Source organism: Lepidochelys kempii, chromosome 11 (genome assembly GCF_965140285.1).
Source record: "Lepidochelys kempii isolate rLepKem1 chromosome 11, rLepKem1.hap1, whole genome shotgun sequence".
Taxonomy (NCBI): domain Eukaryota; kingdom Metazoa; phylum Chordata; order Testudines; family Cheloniidae; genus Lepidochelys; species Lepidochelys kempii.
Window position 1 is genome coordinate 67,911,878 of NC_136390.1, and position 15,450 is coordinate 67,927,327.

Sequence of the window (15,450 nt, forward strand, 5' to 3'; positions counted from 1 at the left end):
TAGAGGAATTTCATAGAGTTATAGAGTCATAAATTTTCTGCCAGAGGGGACCACCAGATCATCTAGTTTGATCTCCTGTAAGGGGCCTCGCTGGAGCTCGTCCCTCTATGGGGTGGTGGGGCACCACACCGCCTCGCTACACCCTCTCTGCTGGGTTGGGGAATACCCAGTCTATGGCCCAGACCTTCAGGCAGGGCTCCGCAAGCAATACAATATAAGCCCGGGCCCTGGGTCAAGGTGGGTCCAGCAAACAAACAGTCAGAAGCTCAGGCCCTCTGGCAGGGACTGAGCAAATCGTTCAACAGTAAACCTCAGGCTCCTGGCTTTGAGCGACCAGGGAGAGGGGAAGACGGCCACCCACGAGTTGGGTGACAGCGGGGATGCAGGCCCTCCCACTCCATTGCGTCCCAGCCCGGGGCCCTAGCAGCGGCTAAAGACCCACTGCTGGGTCAGTGGGGATCCTGGCCGCAACACACTGACATGGCCTCTGGCTGTGCTGCAGCCCGACTAGGGTCGGCTGCCCCCAGGCTACTTCTGGACTCCCCCTCGTAGGGTACCTGGGTCAGGGAGGTATCCTCGGAGGGTTCCAGCACTATGGGTTCCTCCGGCTAGCTGGCGACGGGTAGGCTTGGCAGCTCCTCGGGGTAGCTGGCAACGGGTAGGCTTGGCAGCTCCTCCATGCACCAGTCGGCATTAGCCGGCCCGGCCAGTCCTTGGGTCAGCCGCGGATTGTCAGGGTTTTCCAAGCCGGAGCCAGGTCACAGGCATCTGGCCTCTCTGGCGGCTGCAGCCCGAGTGAGCTCTGGGTTTGGGCTTTTATACTTCCTGTCCTGCGCCTTGACCTCTGGGGGGGCGGGCGCAGGTTCCACTTGCTCTGCCCACTTTGGTGTCTTGGGAGGTTCTTCCCTCTGCGGGGTGGTGGGGCACCGCACCCCCCACTACACCTTCCGTATATCACAGACCACCAACACCACCCAGCACCCGCACACTAAACCCAACAATGGAAATGAGACCCAAGCATGCCATCCCACAGGAGACTAAATTATTGTTCGCCAAAGGCAGAGAACAAGAGGCACTGAGGTGCACGAGTGCCTGGGGCCACTGCAATGGCAGGGAATTGATTAAGGGAGATGTACCCTGGCTTAGGCGCCGACTTCCTCTCTACCGGGGGGATGCTCGACCCCCACTCCACCCCTTCCTCCAAACCCCCACCCCCGCCCTGCCTCGCCTCACCCCGCACTTCGCCTCCACCCCCTTCTCCAAGCATGCCCTTTCCCCATTCCTCCCCCTCCCTACCAGTGCCTCCTGCATGCTGCGGAACAGCTGTTCCACGGCATGCAGAAGGCACTGGGAGGGAAGGGAAGGAATTGATCAGCAGGGATGCTGGGGGGAGGAAGGGGAGCTGACTGCCGGTGGGTGCCCACAGAGTCGGCACCTAGGAATCCTAGTTAGCGTACTGCACCCAATGCTGCAGAGGAAGGCAAAAAGAACCAAGGTCACTGCCAATCTGACATGGGGGAAAACTCCTTCCCGATCCCACATATGGTGATCAGTTAGACCCTAAGTAAGTGAGCAAGAACCAGCCAGCCAAGCACATAGGTGCTGGAACTAGGGGTACTGCCGCAGCACCTGGATTGAAGTGGCTTCCATTGTATACAGGTTTCAGAGTAGCAGCCGTGTTAGTCTGTATCCGCAAACAGAAACGGAGGACTTGTGGCACCTTAGAGACGAACCAATTTATTTAAGCATTGTGCACTGGGTTTACAGTTTAGTTCAATGGCTCTCAGCACCCCCACTGTAAAAATTGTTCCAGCACCTGTGGCCAAGCACATGACAGAAGGAATGCTCCGTGCCACCTCAGAGCCCTGACCCACCCCATCCAGTGCCCCATCTCCAGCCAGGGCCATCTTTGATGTTTCAGAAGAAGACAACCAACCTTTACCCTCCCCCCGCCCCAAAAAAAACCCTTACAAAATACATATAGCAAAAAATATATTAAAAAAATAGCAACTCAATATCTGTCAATATTCAGATACATTATTGAGAATATGTTTATTTTTTCCAATCTAGACTTAAAACATACATATATTTCTGCATTCTCTTTATGGATAAAGAAGGGCAGGGCAGGTAATTTGTCCTGACTAAAGTAGTTATCCTAAAAACAGTGGAATTTACTCTGCAGTTGTGAAAGGTGTGGATGTATCTTGGCTTCAGTGGGAATTGTGTGTCTTCAAAATAGGCCCCGCTGTGTTCATTTCTCTATTTGTTCCAAACCATGTGGAATTTTCATCAACCAATCAGATTCCTCCTTTTATCCAGCCCTTTCCGTGAACTTGCATGCATGTATTTCACTGTAAGATGCATCGTGGGCCTGACCTTAGATCCATTGGTGTCAGTGGAAAGACTCACATTGCCTTCAACAGAGCTGGAACAAACCATAGATGGTTTAACTACAAGACAACTATAACTTGAATTAGATGATAAAAATAACCTGATATGCAACCTTCCTACCAGCCACCTTGAAAATATTTGTGAACTATCTTTTGTAAAGTTTGCACTGCTGTACAATCGTTTACTACTAAGTATTTGTGGTGGACAAGGAACTGCTATGAAACAATCTGAGAATACTGAGATGTAATGCTTTTCTGAACACTTTTCAGAGTGGCAGCCGTGTTAGTCTGTATTCGCAAAAAGAAAAAGAGTACTTGTGGCACCTTAGAGACTAACTAATTTATTTGAGCATAAGCTTCCTTGAGCTGCTTATGCTCAAATAAATTGGTTAGTCTCTAAGGTGCCACAAGTACTCCTTTTCTTTTTCTGACCACTGTATGTGACCTGGTCAGTGAGGGGAAGTTATTGTATATTGGATTGTAAGACTTTCCCTCTATGAATGTTTTGATCTAATTTAATAGGGAGCTGTGGGAGAAACAATCAAGGAAGCAAAACAATGAATCCAGATTAGCAATCTGTAAACAAACCCTTAGGGGACTATTACAGGACAATGGCCCACCTTGATTACCATGCACATTGTAGGGAGAGTGGTCACTTTGGATGAGCTATTACCAGCAGGATAGTGTGTTTGTGTGTGTGGTTTTTTGAGGGGGTGAGAGAACCTGGATTTGTGCAGGAAATGGCCCACCTTGATTATCATGCACATTGTGAAGAGAGTGGTCACTTTGGATGGGCTATTACCAGCAGGAGAGTGAGTTTGTGTGGGGGGAGCGGAGGGTGAGAAAACCTGGATTTGTGCTGGAAATGGCCCAACTTGATGATCACTTTAGATAAGCTATTACCAGCAGTACAGTGGGGTGGGAGGAGGTATTGTTTCATGATCTCTGTGTGTACATAATGTCTGCTGCAGTTTCCACGGTATGCATCCGATGAAGTGAGCTGTAGCTCACGAAAGCTCATGCTCAAATAAATTGGTTAGTCTCTAAGGTGCCACAAGTACTCCTTTTCTTTTTGCGGATACAGACTAACACGGCTGTTACTCTGAAACAGGACAATGGGAGAAGCACTTAGCTTTGAGGATCTTGTATCTTGTCTCCAGTGAAGATGCAAGCCTTGTTTTGTCAGGGTGGCAGCCCAGAGATCAAAATAATGACAAACAGTTAAAAAGCCTTTCTCAGGAAAGGAGTGGTGGAGAGGGGTGGAGGTGAATAGTTAGGGATTATCTGGGGACCTGTTGACAAAGAGGAAGGCTCTGGAGAGGAGTCTGATTCTAAAAGAGCTGGTGTTTCTTCATGTCCAGGGGAATGTAAGCCTTAGGGAGAAGCAGGCCTGCATGTAGACTGTTTTATTCTTTTTAAGATCTGTTGTCTCCGAAATGCTTTTGTGCTAAATCAATTATATGTGGCTTTAAGAGGGCTGTTGGGTTACCAGTTACCACTGTCATTGCCCTTCGGGGAAATGAACTGCAGGTACTGAACCCAGCTCAAGCCTGCTGCGGTAACCACAATTGATCCCAGGGGACTGCAGCCCACAGCCTGGTCTGAGACGGGGAGAATCAAATAATTCCACCATGACAGACGGGTCATGGCTAGAGGCCCAAGACTTGAGAGGGGCTGCTCTCAGAGAGACCAGGCAGGGCCAGAGCTGCAGTTAGCCTCCTAGTTAATTGTGACAGTATTAACTGGGGCGGGGGGCGGAGAATAGAGAAAATCTCTCTGAAGGATGAAACAAACAGGTAAAGAAAAAATATCATTCATCACCTTGAAAATTCTTCAGTGGTCTTAGATAACTGCCTATCTACCACTCTAACTAGGTTTGCTTAGAAGTACCTAAAATTGATTGAGAAATAGACAGAGCTACTCATCTAAGGCAACTGAAGAACTTGTAAGGGAGGCCACTATATAATATTTATTTTACAGATATTTGCTCCATGCTTTAGTAAGAATTTTTAATACCCAGTGATAAACAATTGAAGAGCAAACCTACATGGTAAAGACAAGTATTCAACATAGTTTTGGGGAATAGGCAGATAGCTTAGGCAGCTAGTCAGTGACCAAAGAGGTGATGGTGATATCTAGATTAGATTCACTCTAGAATTCAGGGTCTAGGCCAGTCTAGGGTTCAGACTGAGCAATGCCAAGCTCTTGTAAATGCTTCTGGCGAGGTTTAGACAAAAATGTCCAAAGTCTTTTGAGATCAGTTATTGTCATAGGTTTGCCACCATCTTTGGCTGCATCCAGACTAGATCAGGGAAACATGCCCAACCGACACCCAAATGTAGAGCGTTGAACTGGGATATTGGGATTTGAATCCCAACAGGTTTTCACATTCTCCCGCAAAATAAATAAATATCATCATCATCATCATCATCTTGGGGAAGGATCATTATTTTTTCCTCTTGAATCCTTATCTCTCCTTTCTCTTTGTTGTCTTCTTGGTATGGTTTATAACATCTGTCAGATTTATCCTTATCTCCTCCCTTGCACATAAAATGCTTATTTCGCTGTGTTTATTCTCTATCCCAATTTTTAATTTTCTTTTCTAAAAAGTGGCTGTAGATGTCCACCACTTGCCAAGACAAGAGATTTACATCTTCTAGCCCGACCACTGTGCTGGAGGGATCCACTTCTAGGAAGAAGATGATAGTTGAACTATGATTTTTCGGTGAATGGCCTCTTTGCTGAGACTGCCCACAGGGGAGCTAAAACATTGTCAGTACTGATGGTGAGAAAGGCACCGGACTTGGATCCACCAACTCAGTTCTTAAAGGCCTCTGAACAATAGTCAGATGATGGCCACATTTGCGCCATACTGCCTTGGCTAGAGTTGGAATCAGTGCCCTAGAAAATGAAAGCACTACATTATTTCACCAGCTCCCCTGAGCTTTGATGGAAATGACAACATGAAAATCTATACCGACATCGCTCACTGGGGTTCTAATTTAGTATACCTGGATGTTAATTGGAGATCCTGCAAAAGGGGTAGAGAATTTGACCCTGATCCATCATATTGTTCAGAATTTCTGTTGAAAAATATTATCAAAGTGATATTGCCATAAGCGTGTGCATATGTATTATATACATATGGACATGAATCATGGTCCTTCTTTTGGTTGGATTGTTAATGAGACGAGTCCTAACACACACGCACACGGGTTGGTTCTTGAAAAGTCTTGTTAAAAAAATGCTTTCCTAAAGACCTCTTATAAGACATTGTTCTTGTTCAGAAGGATAGTGTCAAAAATCTTGCCTAAAATCTTGTACCATACATAACCCTTTACTCATCTGAATTCATTGATTTCCTCAGAATTTTTAGTAAAGTATCAGCTCTAAAAGATTCTGGTTAGTCTATTTGCTCTGTCTAAAAGTAAGTGTCATGACTGAATGCTCTTTTTGTATGTCAGGCGTTAGCAAACATTCCCATCACTGGTTTTCAATAAGGACAGGAGAACATCCCCTTTGAATTTCACCGGTTGCAAATTTACAAACTGTTTACCACGGTGCCATGCTCCATGAGTGACACACCTTTAAATCCCAACCCTGGTGCTGCTGAAAACTGTCCGAGTTTCGCACGGCACACTATAGAGAGCGCTCACCATGTATGATATTTGCATAGGAATAAAAAGCAAACAAAGCAGCAGCATCTGGAAGAGAACTTCAGTAGGGTCAGTAGAAGAGTAGCTGATGCCTGGAGGAAAATAAGAACAGATGGGCTGGATAGAGAAGTCAGAAAAAGACCTGGAGGTGCCTCATATGAATCCCAATTCCTGCACTAATTCCCAGCTTCAGTTTCAGTGCCTTTCCTCCCAACACTTGACTCATCTCTCTGTACAGAAGAGCAGTTCATTCATGAGATAAATAACAGACTCCTCAGTCAGTTAGTTTCCTGTAGGCATCCCAGAAGAAGTGTGTCTCTAGGAGGAATTTAAGGCTCTGAGCCAAAGCCCATTCATGTCAGAAAAAAGAATCCTCTTGATTTCACTGTGCTTTGGATCAGATCCTACAGAAGACAGGAGCGGCTTTGCAGAGCAACTCCGGAAGGGTGTTCCCTGTATAAGGTGAGATGCTGAAGAAAGCATTGAGGCATTTGTAGTCAGCAAGCTTGGCATCATTGGTGAAGGCGAAGGAATGTGTGGGTGCTGCAATAAGAGACTAATGAGTATAAAGGGGCAAGGTTAAGCATGGGTGTGAAGGCAAGAACGAGTAGGTTGAACTTGATGTGGTGGGAAATAGAAAGCTGGTAGAGAAATTCAACGTCGAATATTCTCTTATCTTCTGCAGAATGTTCATCCTCTGAAAAGCTGAAGAGTTCTTTCCATCTTATAACTGAGTAAAGGTCTCCCATCCCAACAGCTGCTTCCAGTGTCAAATAACATCACCTTTTATTACAGTGTCATTTTCAGGTAACGCTAACAACACGGAAGCAAAAGATATACATGTCATGTCTCATTTACTCAGTGCAGAGTCATTTAGGGGCATCTCCTACATCTGCTGATGCACTTCAATCTCAGTCATATGCAGTAGAATAGCTTGCAGGGCTAGCAGCTCAGCATCACAGAAACCAGTGTAACTTTGTGGCCGGGAGACATTCTCCAGGATGTGTTAATGAAGGTCTCAATATAGCAGAAGATCGAGCTGGACTATTCCATATAACTATTGGTTAAATTGGGGAAAAACAAGACAGCAATTTTCTTATTGATCCCTGGGCTAGTAGTTTGGGTTTCTTCTGTGTTGTTTTTATTGTTATTAAATAGACTTGAATAAGAAAAGCAGGTAAAAGGAATTGAGCTTCCTGGTGCTGCAGATAGAAATCAAAGCAGAGTGGAATGAGGGCAGATAATTAGACAGAAGATTTCCACCTCCACAGACTGCTTCCCTAACTCAGGATGTGCTGATTTTATCTAATTTGCCAGAGCCACTAGTAATGAGAGTTGATGGGGATTACAGGTTGCAGACGTTCAGACAAAGCGAGGGATGCTTTAATTAGTCCATTTTAGGGTGGAAATGAATTCCCTGGGCACAAATGATTTGATTCAAGACATATGGAGCCCCTTCGAGGTGAACAGAAAAGCTTTTTACCTGCCAAGACCAGAACTCAGGGTGTTCTGTATGTCTTGTACGAATTGGTGAAAGACGTCACCATGATCTGAAACATTTCATCGGCGTTCTGCTCTCATTTAATATGGAGGAATTCCATTGGATTCAATGGCATTATTACAGCTTTCGCCTTATGTGATGGAAGGAAGAGTTTGCACCAGTACCCTCCACCCATTAGTTTAGCTGCTAGTGAGGGGATCAGCTGTTTCAGAAGAGGCCCGAATTCAGTGTCTGACAGGTAATCGAATAAAATGATTTTCTAGTGATTTGGTTTTCACATGCGCTTAATTTAGTCGTTTTTATTTCTCTTCCCCACCCCTAGTCCCACTCCCTCTCTCCAGTCTATCTAAGGGCATAGCTGGATGGAGCATTAGTGCGTGGCATGCTGGGCTGTAACATCAGCACTCTAGCGTGGGGCACACGAGCTGGTTGTAGCCCCTGCTCCCACTCACTGGAAGTTCCCTCGTGTGCTATGCTGTTTCAAACTCGAGTAGATCAAAGTTCACGATGGATTTTCGAGTGTGCAGCAGCATGGCCCACACGAACACTTGGTGCACGGCATGCTCGATTGCTAGAGATTTCACACACCAGTCTGCCAGGCACTAATTCTTCAATTGCCCTCCTTTTCTCTATGTGTGTGTGTCTGTCTCACCTGCATGCACACACGTGTTGTTTTGGAGACCTGAAACAGTGACTTTTCTATTTTTTAAAATATTTCTTCCACTCCCCATTAAAAGGGAAGGCAAGTGAGATGAAGACAACTCTCTCTACCATGTTCAAGGCACACCCTTTAGACTGGCAGTCCTAAAATGTAACCAGTTCAGTTGGTTCCCAAGCGACTCATTGACTTCAGTGGTATTACTCAGAGCTTCATCTTGGGCATATGCTTAAATACCTTCTTCAGGGTGGGGCTAGAAAATTAAATTATTATTATTATTTATTATTTATATTGTGGTGGTGCTTTGGGGGGCCCAATTGGGGCTCTCTTGTGCTAGGCACTGTGCAAACACAGAACAAAAATACAATCCCTGCCCTATAAGAAAAGCAACAGAAATTCTTCTTGATTCCGAAAAACGTATCCACTCTTCTAACCCGAGGCTGCAACACTGAAGTTTCCAGCTTTTGAGCCAGCTGATCCGGCAGCAACACACTCAGGGCATTAGGTTGGTTTGCAACTGTGAGTTTACACATGACATGAATGTGCATTTGAACATCATGCAGTCCTTCTGCCCCCTTCCCAAGAACAGCCACGGAGCTGAGGTTTACTAGAATTCTGCTCTTATAACTCTTAACACCAGACTTACTCACAAGAAGACAACAGATGAGCAACGGAACACGATCTGTGCAATGCATTCATGTGCCTTCAAACAAAAGCCAAACTGGTGACTTGCTTTAGACCCGCTGACCTGTTCTGGGTCCTTTTATAATAGAGAGGTAAGTGTGACAATGGACAAAGTACAAGCATGGTCCTTAAAAAATATATAATTCTGAGCATTCTCCTTAGCACTTTTAAAAATATTTCAGAGTTTACTATTTTGTCCTACAGGCTAATTTGTGTTACACATGATGAATGAATGCAGTGAAGTCGTATTAAACGCAGATGTTTTGTCTTATGGCAACATATAAATGTTACAAATGTTTGAGCTGCAGGAGGAAATGGGCTAATTTTAGATTTGTTCCTAGCCCTCTCCATGTGAATGGTGTCGTTGTGAGCCCAGCAATGAAGTTCACTGTCTTGTAGCAGACTGCGCAGTTCCTGAATGTGTCAACCCAGTCTATGAACCAGAACAGTGTTGTCCTGTCTGCAAAAATGGTAAGAATATACTGTATTAGCTTTAAAGAAGAGATAACAGCAAAATTCTATAAAGATTTTTTTATTACCTACACGCAGCCCAGAAACTACTTTGCCTGGCAAAGGTCGATGTTTGTTCCTTCTCATTGTGTGTGTGCTTTCGTTATCAACTTCCATCAATGCAACTCAAGGACATTCTTACTCACATGAGTCTTCTCAATGGGATTGTTCACCCGAGCAAGGATGTGTCCTAAAACTAGTGAGGATCAATCAAGGTGAGAATTTCAGCTCTCCAAGGGCTAATTCCTGCTTACCTTGCTCCCACACTTAGTCCCACTTGAAGTCAGTTGGACTATTTACATGAGTAAGGGGCGCAGCATTTGGCTCTAGATTGAGATGACAGGGGTCAACATTTGTCTAAGGTCAATAGGCTGCTCTTGCTCTCATTGAAGTCAGTAGCAAAACTCCCACTGGTTTTGGTGAAAGCAGGGTTGGGCCCTCGATTATTTAAGTTATTATTTGCCACTGGTCAGCGTTTTTGGTGCAAGCATTTATCTTCCATTGACAGAGACCCAGTGCACTACTTGTGCCATAATATCACCATAACAACAGCACACAAAGCGGGGAACCTATGTCAGGATACAAAGCATCTTTAACCACTGCGACTGTCATTATGACAGTCATTATGACTGTCATTATGACTTCATTCAGTGAGTTATGCCTATGGGCATTTTTAGGGTGTCATTACACCATCTAGTCAGAATCAGATCCTTGTTTTGTAAAGCCCACTTTGTAGCTGTATGCGTTCACTGGAGAATGGAAGGGAACGGAGCCTTAACCTTAGGCTAACTGTAATTCAGGTCCTTTCTATGGTATTATTTGTCTCCATTCGTTTCTGCTAGGTACTTACCTAAATAGCATCTACAGTGGCACTCAGTCTATCCTTGCCACATCTCACCCCTTGAGACATTCTCTTTAGTCATGCATTGGGATAAATTCAGAGGTGAGTCTAAGCAGGTGTAACTTACACTTTCTTCTAGCCCACTTCACATGTGAGTTACACCAGCTTATACTCAGTAAGATCATAGGCTCAGTAATACTCTCAAACTCCCTGCTGTTCATGTCCATGGCTTCTTATCAATGTGTAACTTCCACTCCCTACACATCTCTAGAGTTGTCTGAAATGTTTTCCTGGTGGCTTTTGGTCAAAAATGAAAATGTTTGCACAAAAATGTCAACGTCAATAAAATGTTCTAGTCTTTTGACACCTCCCCCTCTAACCAACCCCCCTCCCCGCCAAAACTAAAAACAAAATATTTTCAGTAAAATGGTTTGGTAGATTTTTGGTAGATTTTTTTTCCCCAAAACTGAAAAATGTTACCAGAAATGGAATCTGGAAATGCAAAACTTTTTACCAAAACCCATTTTTTGACCTTGGGCAAATCACTTCATCTCCCTATGCTTCAGCTTCCCACTGTGTGGAATGGGATAATGATCCTGACCTCCTTTGCAAAGTACGTTGAGATCTACTGATGAAAAGTGCTTTGTTAGAGCTAGGTATGATTATTATACTCACCCCCAAGCCATTTAAGATCAAGAGCCCAGGTCTGTTAAGGACGGTGGGTTTCTGAGGCAAGGGAGGATGGTGGGGAAGAAATATGGGAGATTAAGGCTCACCAGTTATCTGTCTGTCCATGTCACCTCTTTGTTATTATAGGAAACATGATGAGCATTCCTGTTTGGCATTATTGTTTCTACTGGCATCTTGATAGTTGACCTCTCATCTTGGGGGACTGTATCCTGGGATCCAGGGACTCTGAAAATGTTTGGGGATTGGGATGGATAATCAGCTGAACACGAGCTCCCCGTACAACATTGTGGCCAAAAGGGCTAATGTAATCCTTGGATGCATAAACAGGAATCTCAAGTATGAGCAGAGAACTTACTTTACCTCTGTATTTGGCACTGGAGTGATGGCTGCTGGAATCCTGTGTCCAGTTCTGGTGCCCACCATTCAAGACAGATGTTGATAAATTGGGGAGGGTTCCGAGAAAGGCCATGAGAATGATAAAAGGATTAGAAAACATGCCTTACAGTGACTGACTCTAGGAGCTCAATCTATTTAGCTTAACAAAACGGTTCAAGGGTGATATGATTTCAGTCCATAACTACCTACATGCGGAATAAATATTTAATAGTGGGCTCTTCAGTCTAGCAGAGAAAGGTGTAACATGTAATTAACCATGGAAACAGTTTACCAAGGGTCAAGGTGGATTCTCCATCGCTAACTGTTTTTAAATCAAGACTGGATGTTTTTCTAAGAGATCTGCTCTAGGAATAATTTTGAGGAAGTTCTATGATCTGTAATCTACAGGAGGTCAGGTTAGATAATCATAATGGTCCCTTCTGACCTTGGAATCTATGGCTCTGTGAAATCCTTGGTACCTTGATTGCAAAAGCATAGAAAGATATCGAATGGGTCACCTCACCCTCCGAAGCCCTCTGACATATGCTAAAAGGAGGTTTTGCATCACTTTCCAGAAGAAGCCAGCTACCCATGTTCAGACCAAGCTTTTATTTCTGAAAACTCCACTGCACACAGTCAATTAAAGATAAGTTTCACAAATACGCTCATGGATCATTCTGTTTGACAATCTCACTTAACAGAGTGATACAATTTTTTCCCCCACCCTACAGCTTTTGTTTTCCATTAAAGAAAACTATTTCAGTGGAAAGATATGTTGTGATCAAAAGATTTCGGCTCAGTCTTACTGCTTGTCTGGTTATTGTTCTATAAAGCCAAATGAAAGAGATTTGGGGATATGATTAAATCTGCAGAGCAGTGTGCAATGCACATTCTCATTTGAAAAGTTATTCCTTATGAATTTAGCTCGAAAGGCCATTATTGTTGGTTAAGATAGAGCCCCATGTCCTTTGCTGTGCTTTCTTTTGTAAGCAGTGTAACTTGCTTGTGTGGGTAACTGTTGCTGTCATTAACTGGAGAATAATTTCCTTTTGATACATTGAGAATGATTTTCATGCCTGTCTTAATTATGTGTTGCCAAGGGCAGAAGCGCTGTGCAGAAGGAAGGTTAATGCAGAAATGTGTTGACTCTACCCTACCTGACCTGAAGATTCATAAGCAGCCAATATCAATTCCTTTCCCATGCATCCTGAACAAGCGGGTCTGGAAATTTACTCCTAATTGTCCAAAGAAATAGAACTGTTATCCTGTGCTTTGAAAAATTCAGTGGAATGACTGCAAAGCTTGTTATATCAGGCAGCTTAATTGAGTTGCACATACAGTAGGCAGAGTTCATTGCAAGGCTAAAATTTGGGAGGAAACATTCCTTCTTTCATGTCCCATTGTCCAAATTGTCACAGTACATTTTAAGGGTGATGGCTCCAGGTACTGTACAGGGTTTTTGACTAATGATGGAAGGTTACTGGATTTCAAGTTCTCCAGGAGTGACAGAATACAAAATTATTGCCCCAAGTTGTTCTTTATGGTCATTTTGACTTTTCCAGATAAAAGTCTGTCAACTATTGTGAACTTTTGTCTCCACATGATCTTAAACTTGCCTGTTATTATTTAAATCAAGCTCGAGACCGCCCTGGTCTGTGATGTCCCTCCTGCCCCATGGGCTTTACTTTATCTCAACAAGAAAACTGTCCGCTCATTTCACACTGAAGCAAGAGCAGCAGCCTATATAAGCAAATTCCCACTAAGATGTCCCCTGAGCTTTTTCGCCTAGGTCTTTCTGCACATGAGAGTGTGTTGTTATTTCTCATCTTGTATTTTGTCACGTGCTCTTGGACCCTTCCATCTCTAACATCCAGCATGAGACGCTACCCATCTTTTTCACCACTACTTGTTGCTAATTATGGGTCAGAACTGCAGCTAGTGTTGTTCAGGAGACGCACCCTTGGATACAACTGAGCATCCAGCCAATTGTCTCCCAATCAGCCTGTCGTACTGTGAAATTGGTCTGTCCCCTTGTTTGCTTCTTGTCACCTAACACAACTTCCATTGTTACTCTCACCAAAGGCCTGTCTTGAAGTTGGCGAGTGGTGCTTGGATTTGTGAGTAAGGGACCCAGTCTCAGAGCCAGAGCTCATTATCAGTGGATGGACATACTTTAAAGCTCTTTCCTAAGGATAATTGGGAGGTTGCTCTTTATGATGCCTTGAATCCTCTTGAATACACTCTGGCACAGAGTGCATTCGTTTTTTTCTTTTTTTAAGTTTATGATCTTCCAATTCTTTTAATCTGATTTAAGCTGCTGTCCAAGTTAAATGGGTTCTTATCGCCTTTGGATCGTGGGGAAAAATGTACAAGATGAGAGAAACTTCCCCATGCACCGGATTGTTTGCCTAGGACCAAGTCCTTAGGACTTGAGGATTTGGCTCTTACGTTTTAAAGTTAAACAAGGAGAACAGCTCGGCTATAGACCATAGTCCTCTGGGAAGACGAGATAGGTTGTTTTTTTCCTATGCTGTTCTGAGTTAGCTACAGTGTGATCTTTACCCACTGCTCTAAATTGGCTCTGCTTGATATAGTTCCACGTCAGGTTTGCATCCCACTTCCCATTCACTGCTCTGCTAAAGAAAAATCCAGATACATTTTAAAATTAAAAGAATCTAGACTGGTTTGGGAAGTGTAGTTGTGAGTGAAAACAAGGAAAGGGCAAAATAAGATTATGCAGTAAATTCCCAGAGGTCTCTATTCTCATGAATTATGGGCACTATTTAAAAATTCTTTCCCAAAATAATGTTGACATTAGCAAGAATTCATCACTGGGGCTTTTGTGGCATGCCTATGTCACAGAAATTAATTTAAAAATCCAATAAACGCAGCCCTAGACTAGTTAACATTTTTCTTCACTAAAGTGTGAAATTCTTTTCAGAGCAAAAGCTTTCTCACCCACTTACATGCACATTAATGCAGTTGCTAAAATATTAGACTGTGCCCTGGCATTTTCATTTTCAGGAGGGATGAGCAAAATAAGCCTTATACGTTTCTGATTTGGGCTCTGGCTTTCACTTTAATTTAATTTTTGTTGCCACTAACCCTCAAGAAGGTAATTAGTTGCACACAACAAAACAGATGAAACCTAACACATCTGCAATGAAATACTTTCTGGCAACTGTACTTATTCACTAGCTGCATAGACTACGGGTGAGATTCATGGTGAAATACTGGATAGGAGAAAGATGTTTCATAGGCAATCTGTCACCTGCGTCTGTAATTAAAGTTTTAAATTATCACAGTTGATACAGATTTTAAAATAAAAAGTCTGATCCTTTCCTCTGTACAAGGAAGAGTCCCATTGATTTCAGCTAGAGTTTTACGTGGGCAAAGAGGCCAGGATCCGGCACAGTTATTATGTACATTTATTTTAATAGGCTATAAATATTAAAAATTTCCTCATCTTTGAGGGCATGGGCACAAATTAATGTAAATAACAATTTATTTCCTTGCATAGAAATCCACATTTCACCTAAGCTTCTTTCTTAATTTACTTAGAATATACGCTCATTACTCATTATTTTGGAGTTTGAGTTAATTTATCATAGAACCACAGAAGATTAGGGTTGGAAGAGACCTCAAGAGGTCATCTAATCCAACACCCTGCTCAAAGCAGGACCAACCCCAACTAAATCATCCCAGCCAGGGGCTTTGTCAAGCCTGACCTTAAAAACCTCTAAGGAAGGAGATTCCACCACCTCCCTAGGTAGCCCATCCCAGTGCTTCACCACCCTCCTAGTGAAATAGTTTTTCCTAATATCCAAGATCTCCCACACGGCAACTTGAGACCATTGCTCCTTGTTTTGTCATCTGCCGCCACTGAAAACAGCCTAGCTCCATCCTCTTTGGAACCCCCCTTAAGGTAGTTAAAGGCTGCTATCAAAAGCCCCATCACTCTTCTCTTCTGCAGACTAAATAAGCCCAGTTCCCTCAGCCTCTCCTCATAAATCATGTGCCCCAGCCCCCTAATCATTTTTGTTGCCCTCTGCTGGACTGTCTCCAATTTGTCCACATCCTTTCTATAGTGGGGGGGGGGGCCAAAACTGGACAAAATACTCAGATGTGGCCTCACCAGTGCTGAA

The 15,450-nt window shown here is 43.7% G+C and overlaps 1 protein-coding gene across 2 annotated transcripts in view; it reads left to right on the top strand.

The window, feature by feature from the left end:
• VWC2L (von Willebrand factor C domain containing 2 like) overlaps positions 1–15,450 on the top strand; it is a 125,090-nt gene that overhangs the window by 22,713 nt on the left and 86,927 nt on the right. For both annotated transcript variants that reach the window (XM_073306731.1, XM_073306730.1), the window contains exon 3: positions 9,231–9,360. In XM_073306731.1, the coding sequence (XP_073162832.1) occupies positions 9,231–9,360 (130 nt within the window). The remainder of the gene's footprint in view (positions 1–9,230; positions 9,361–15,450) is intronic.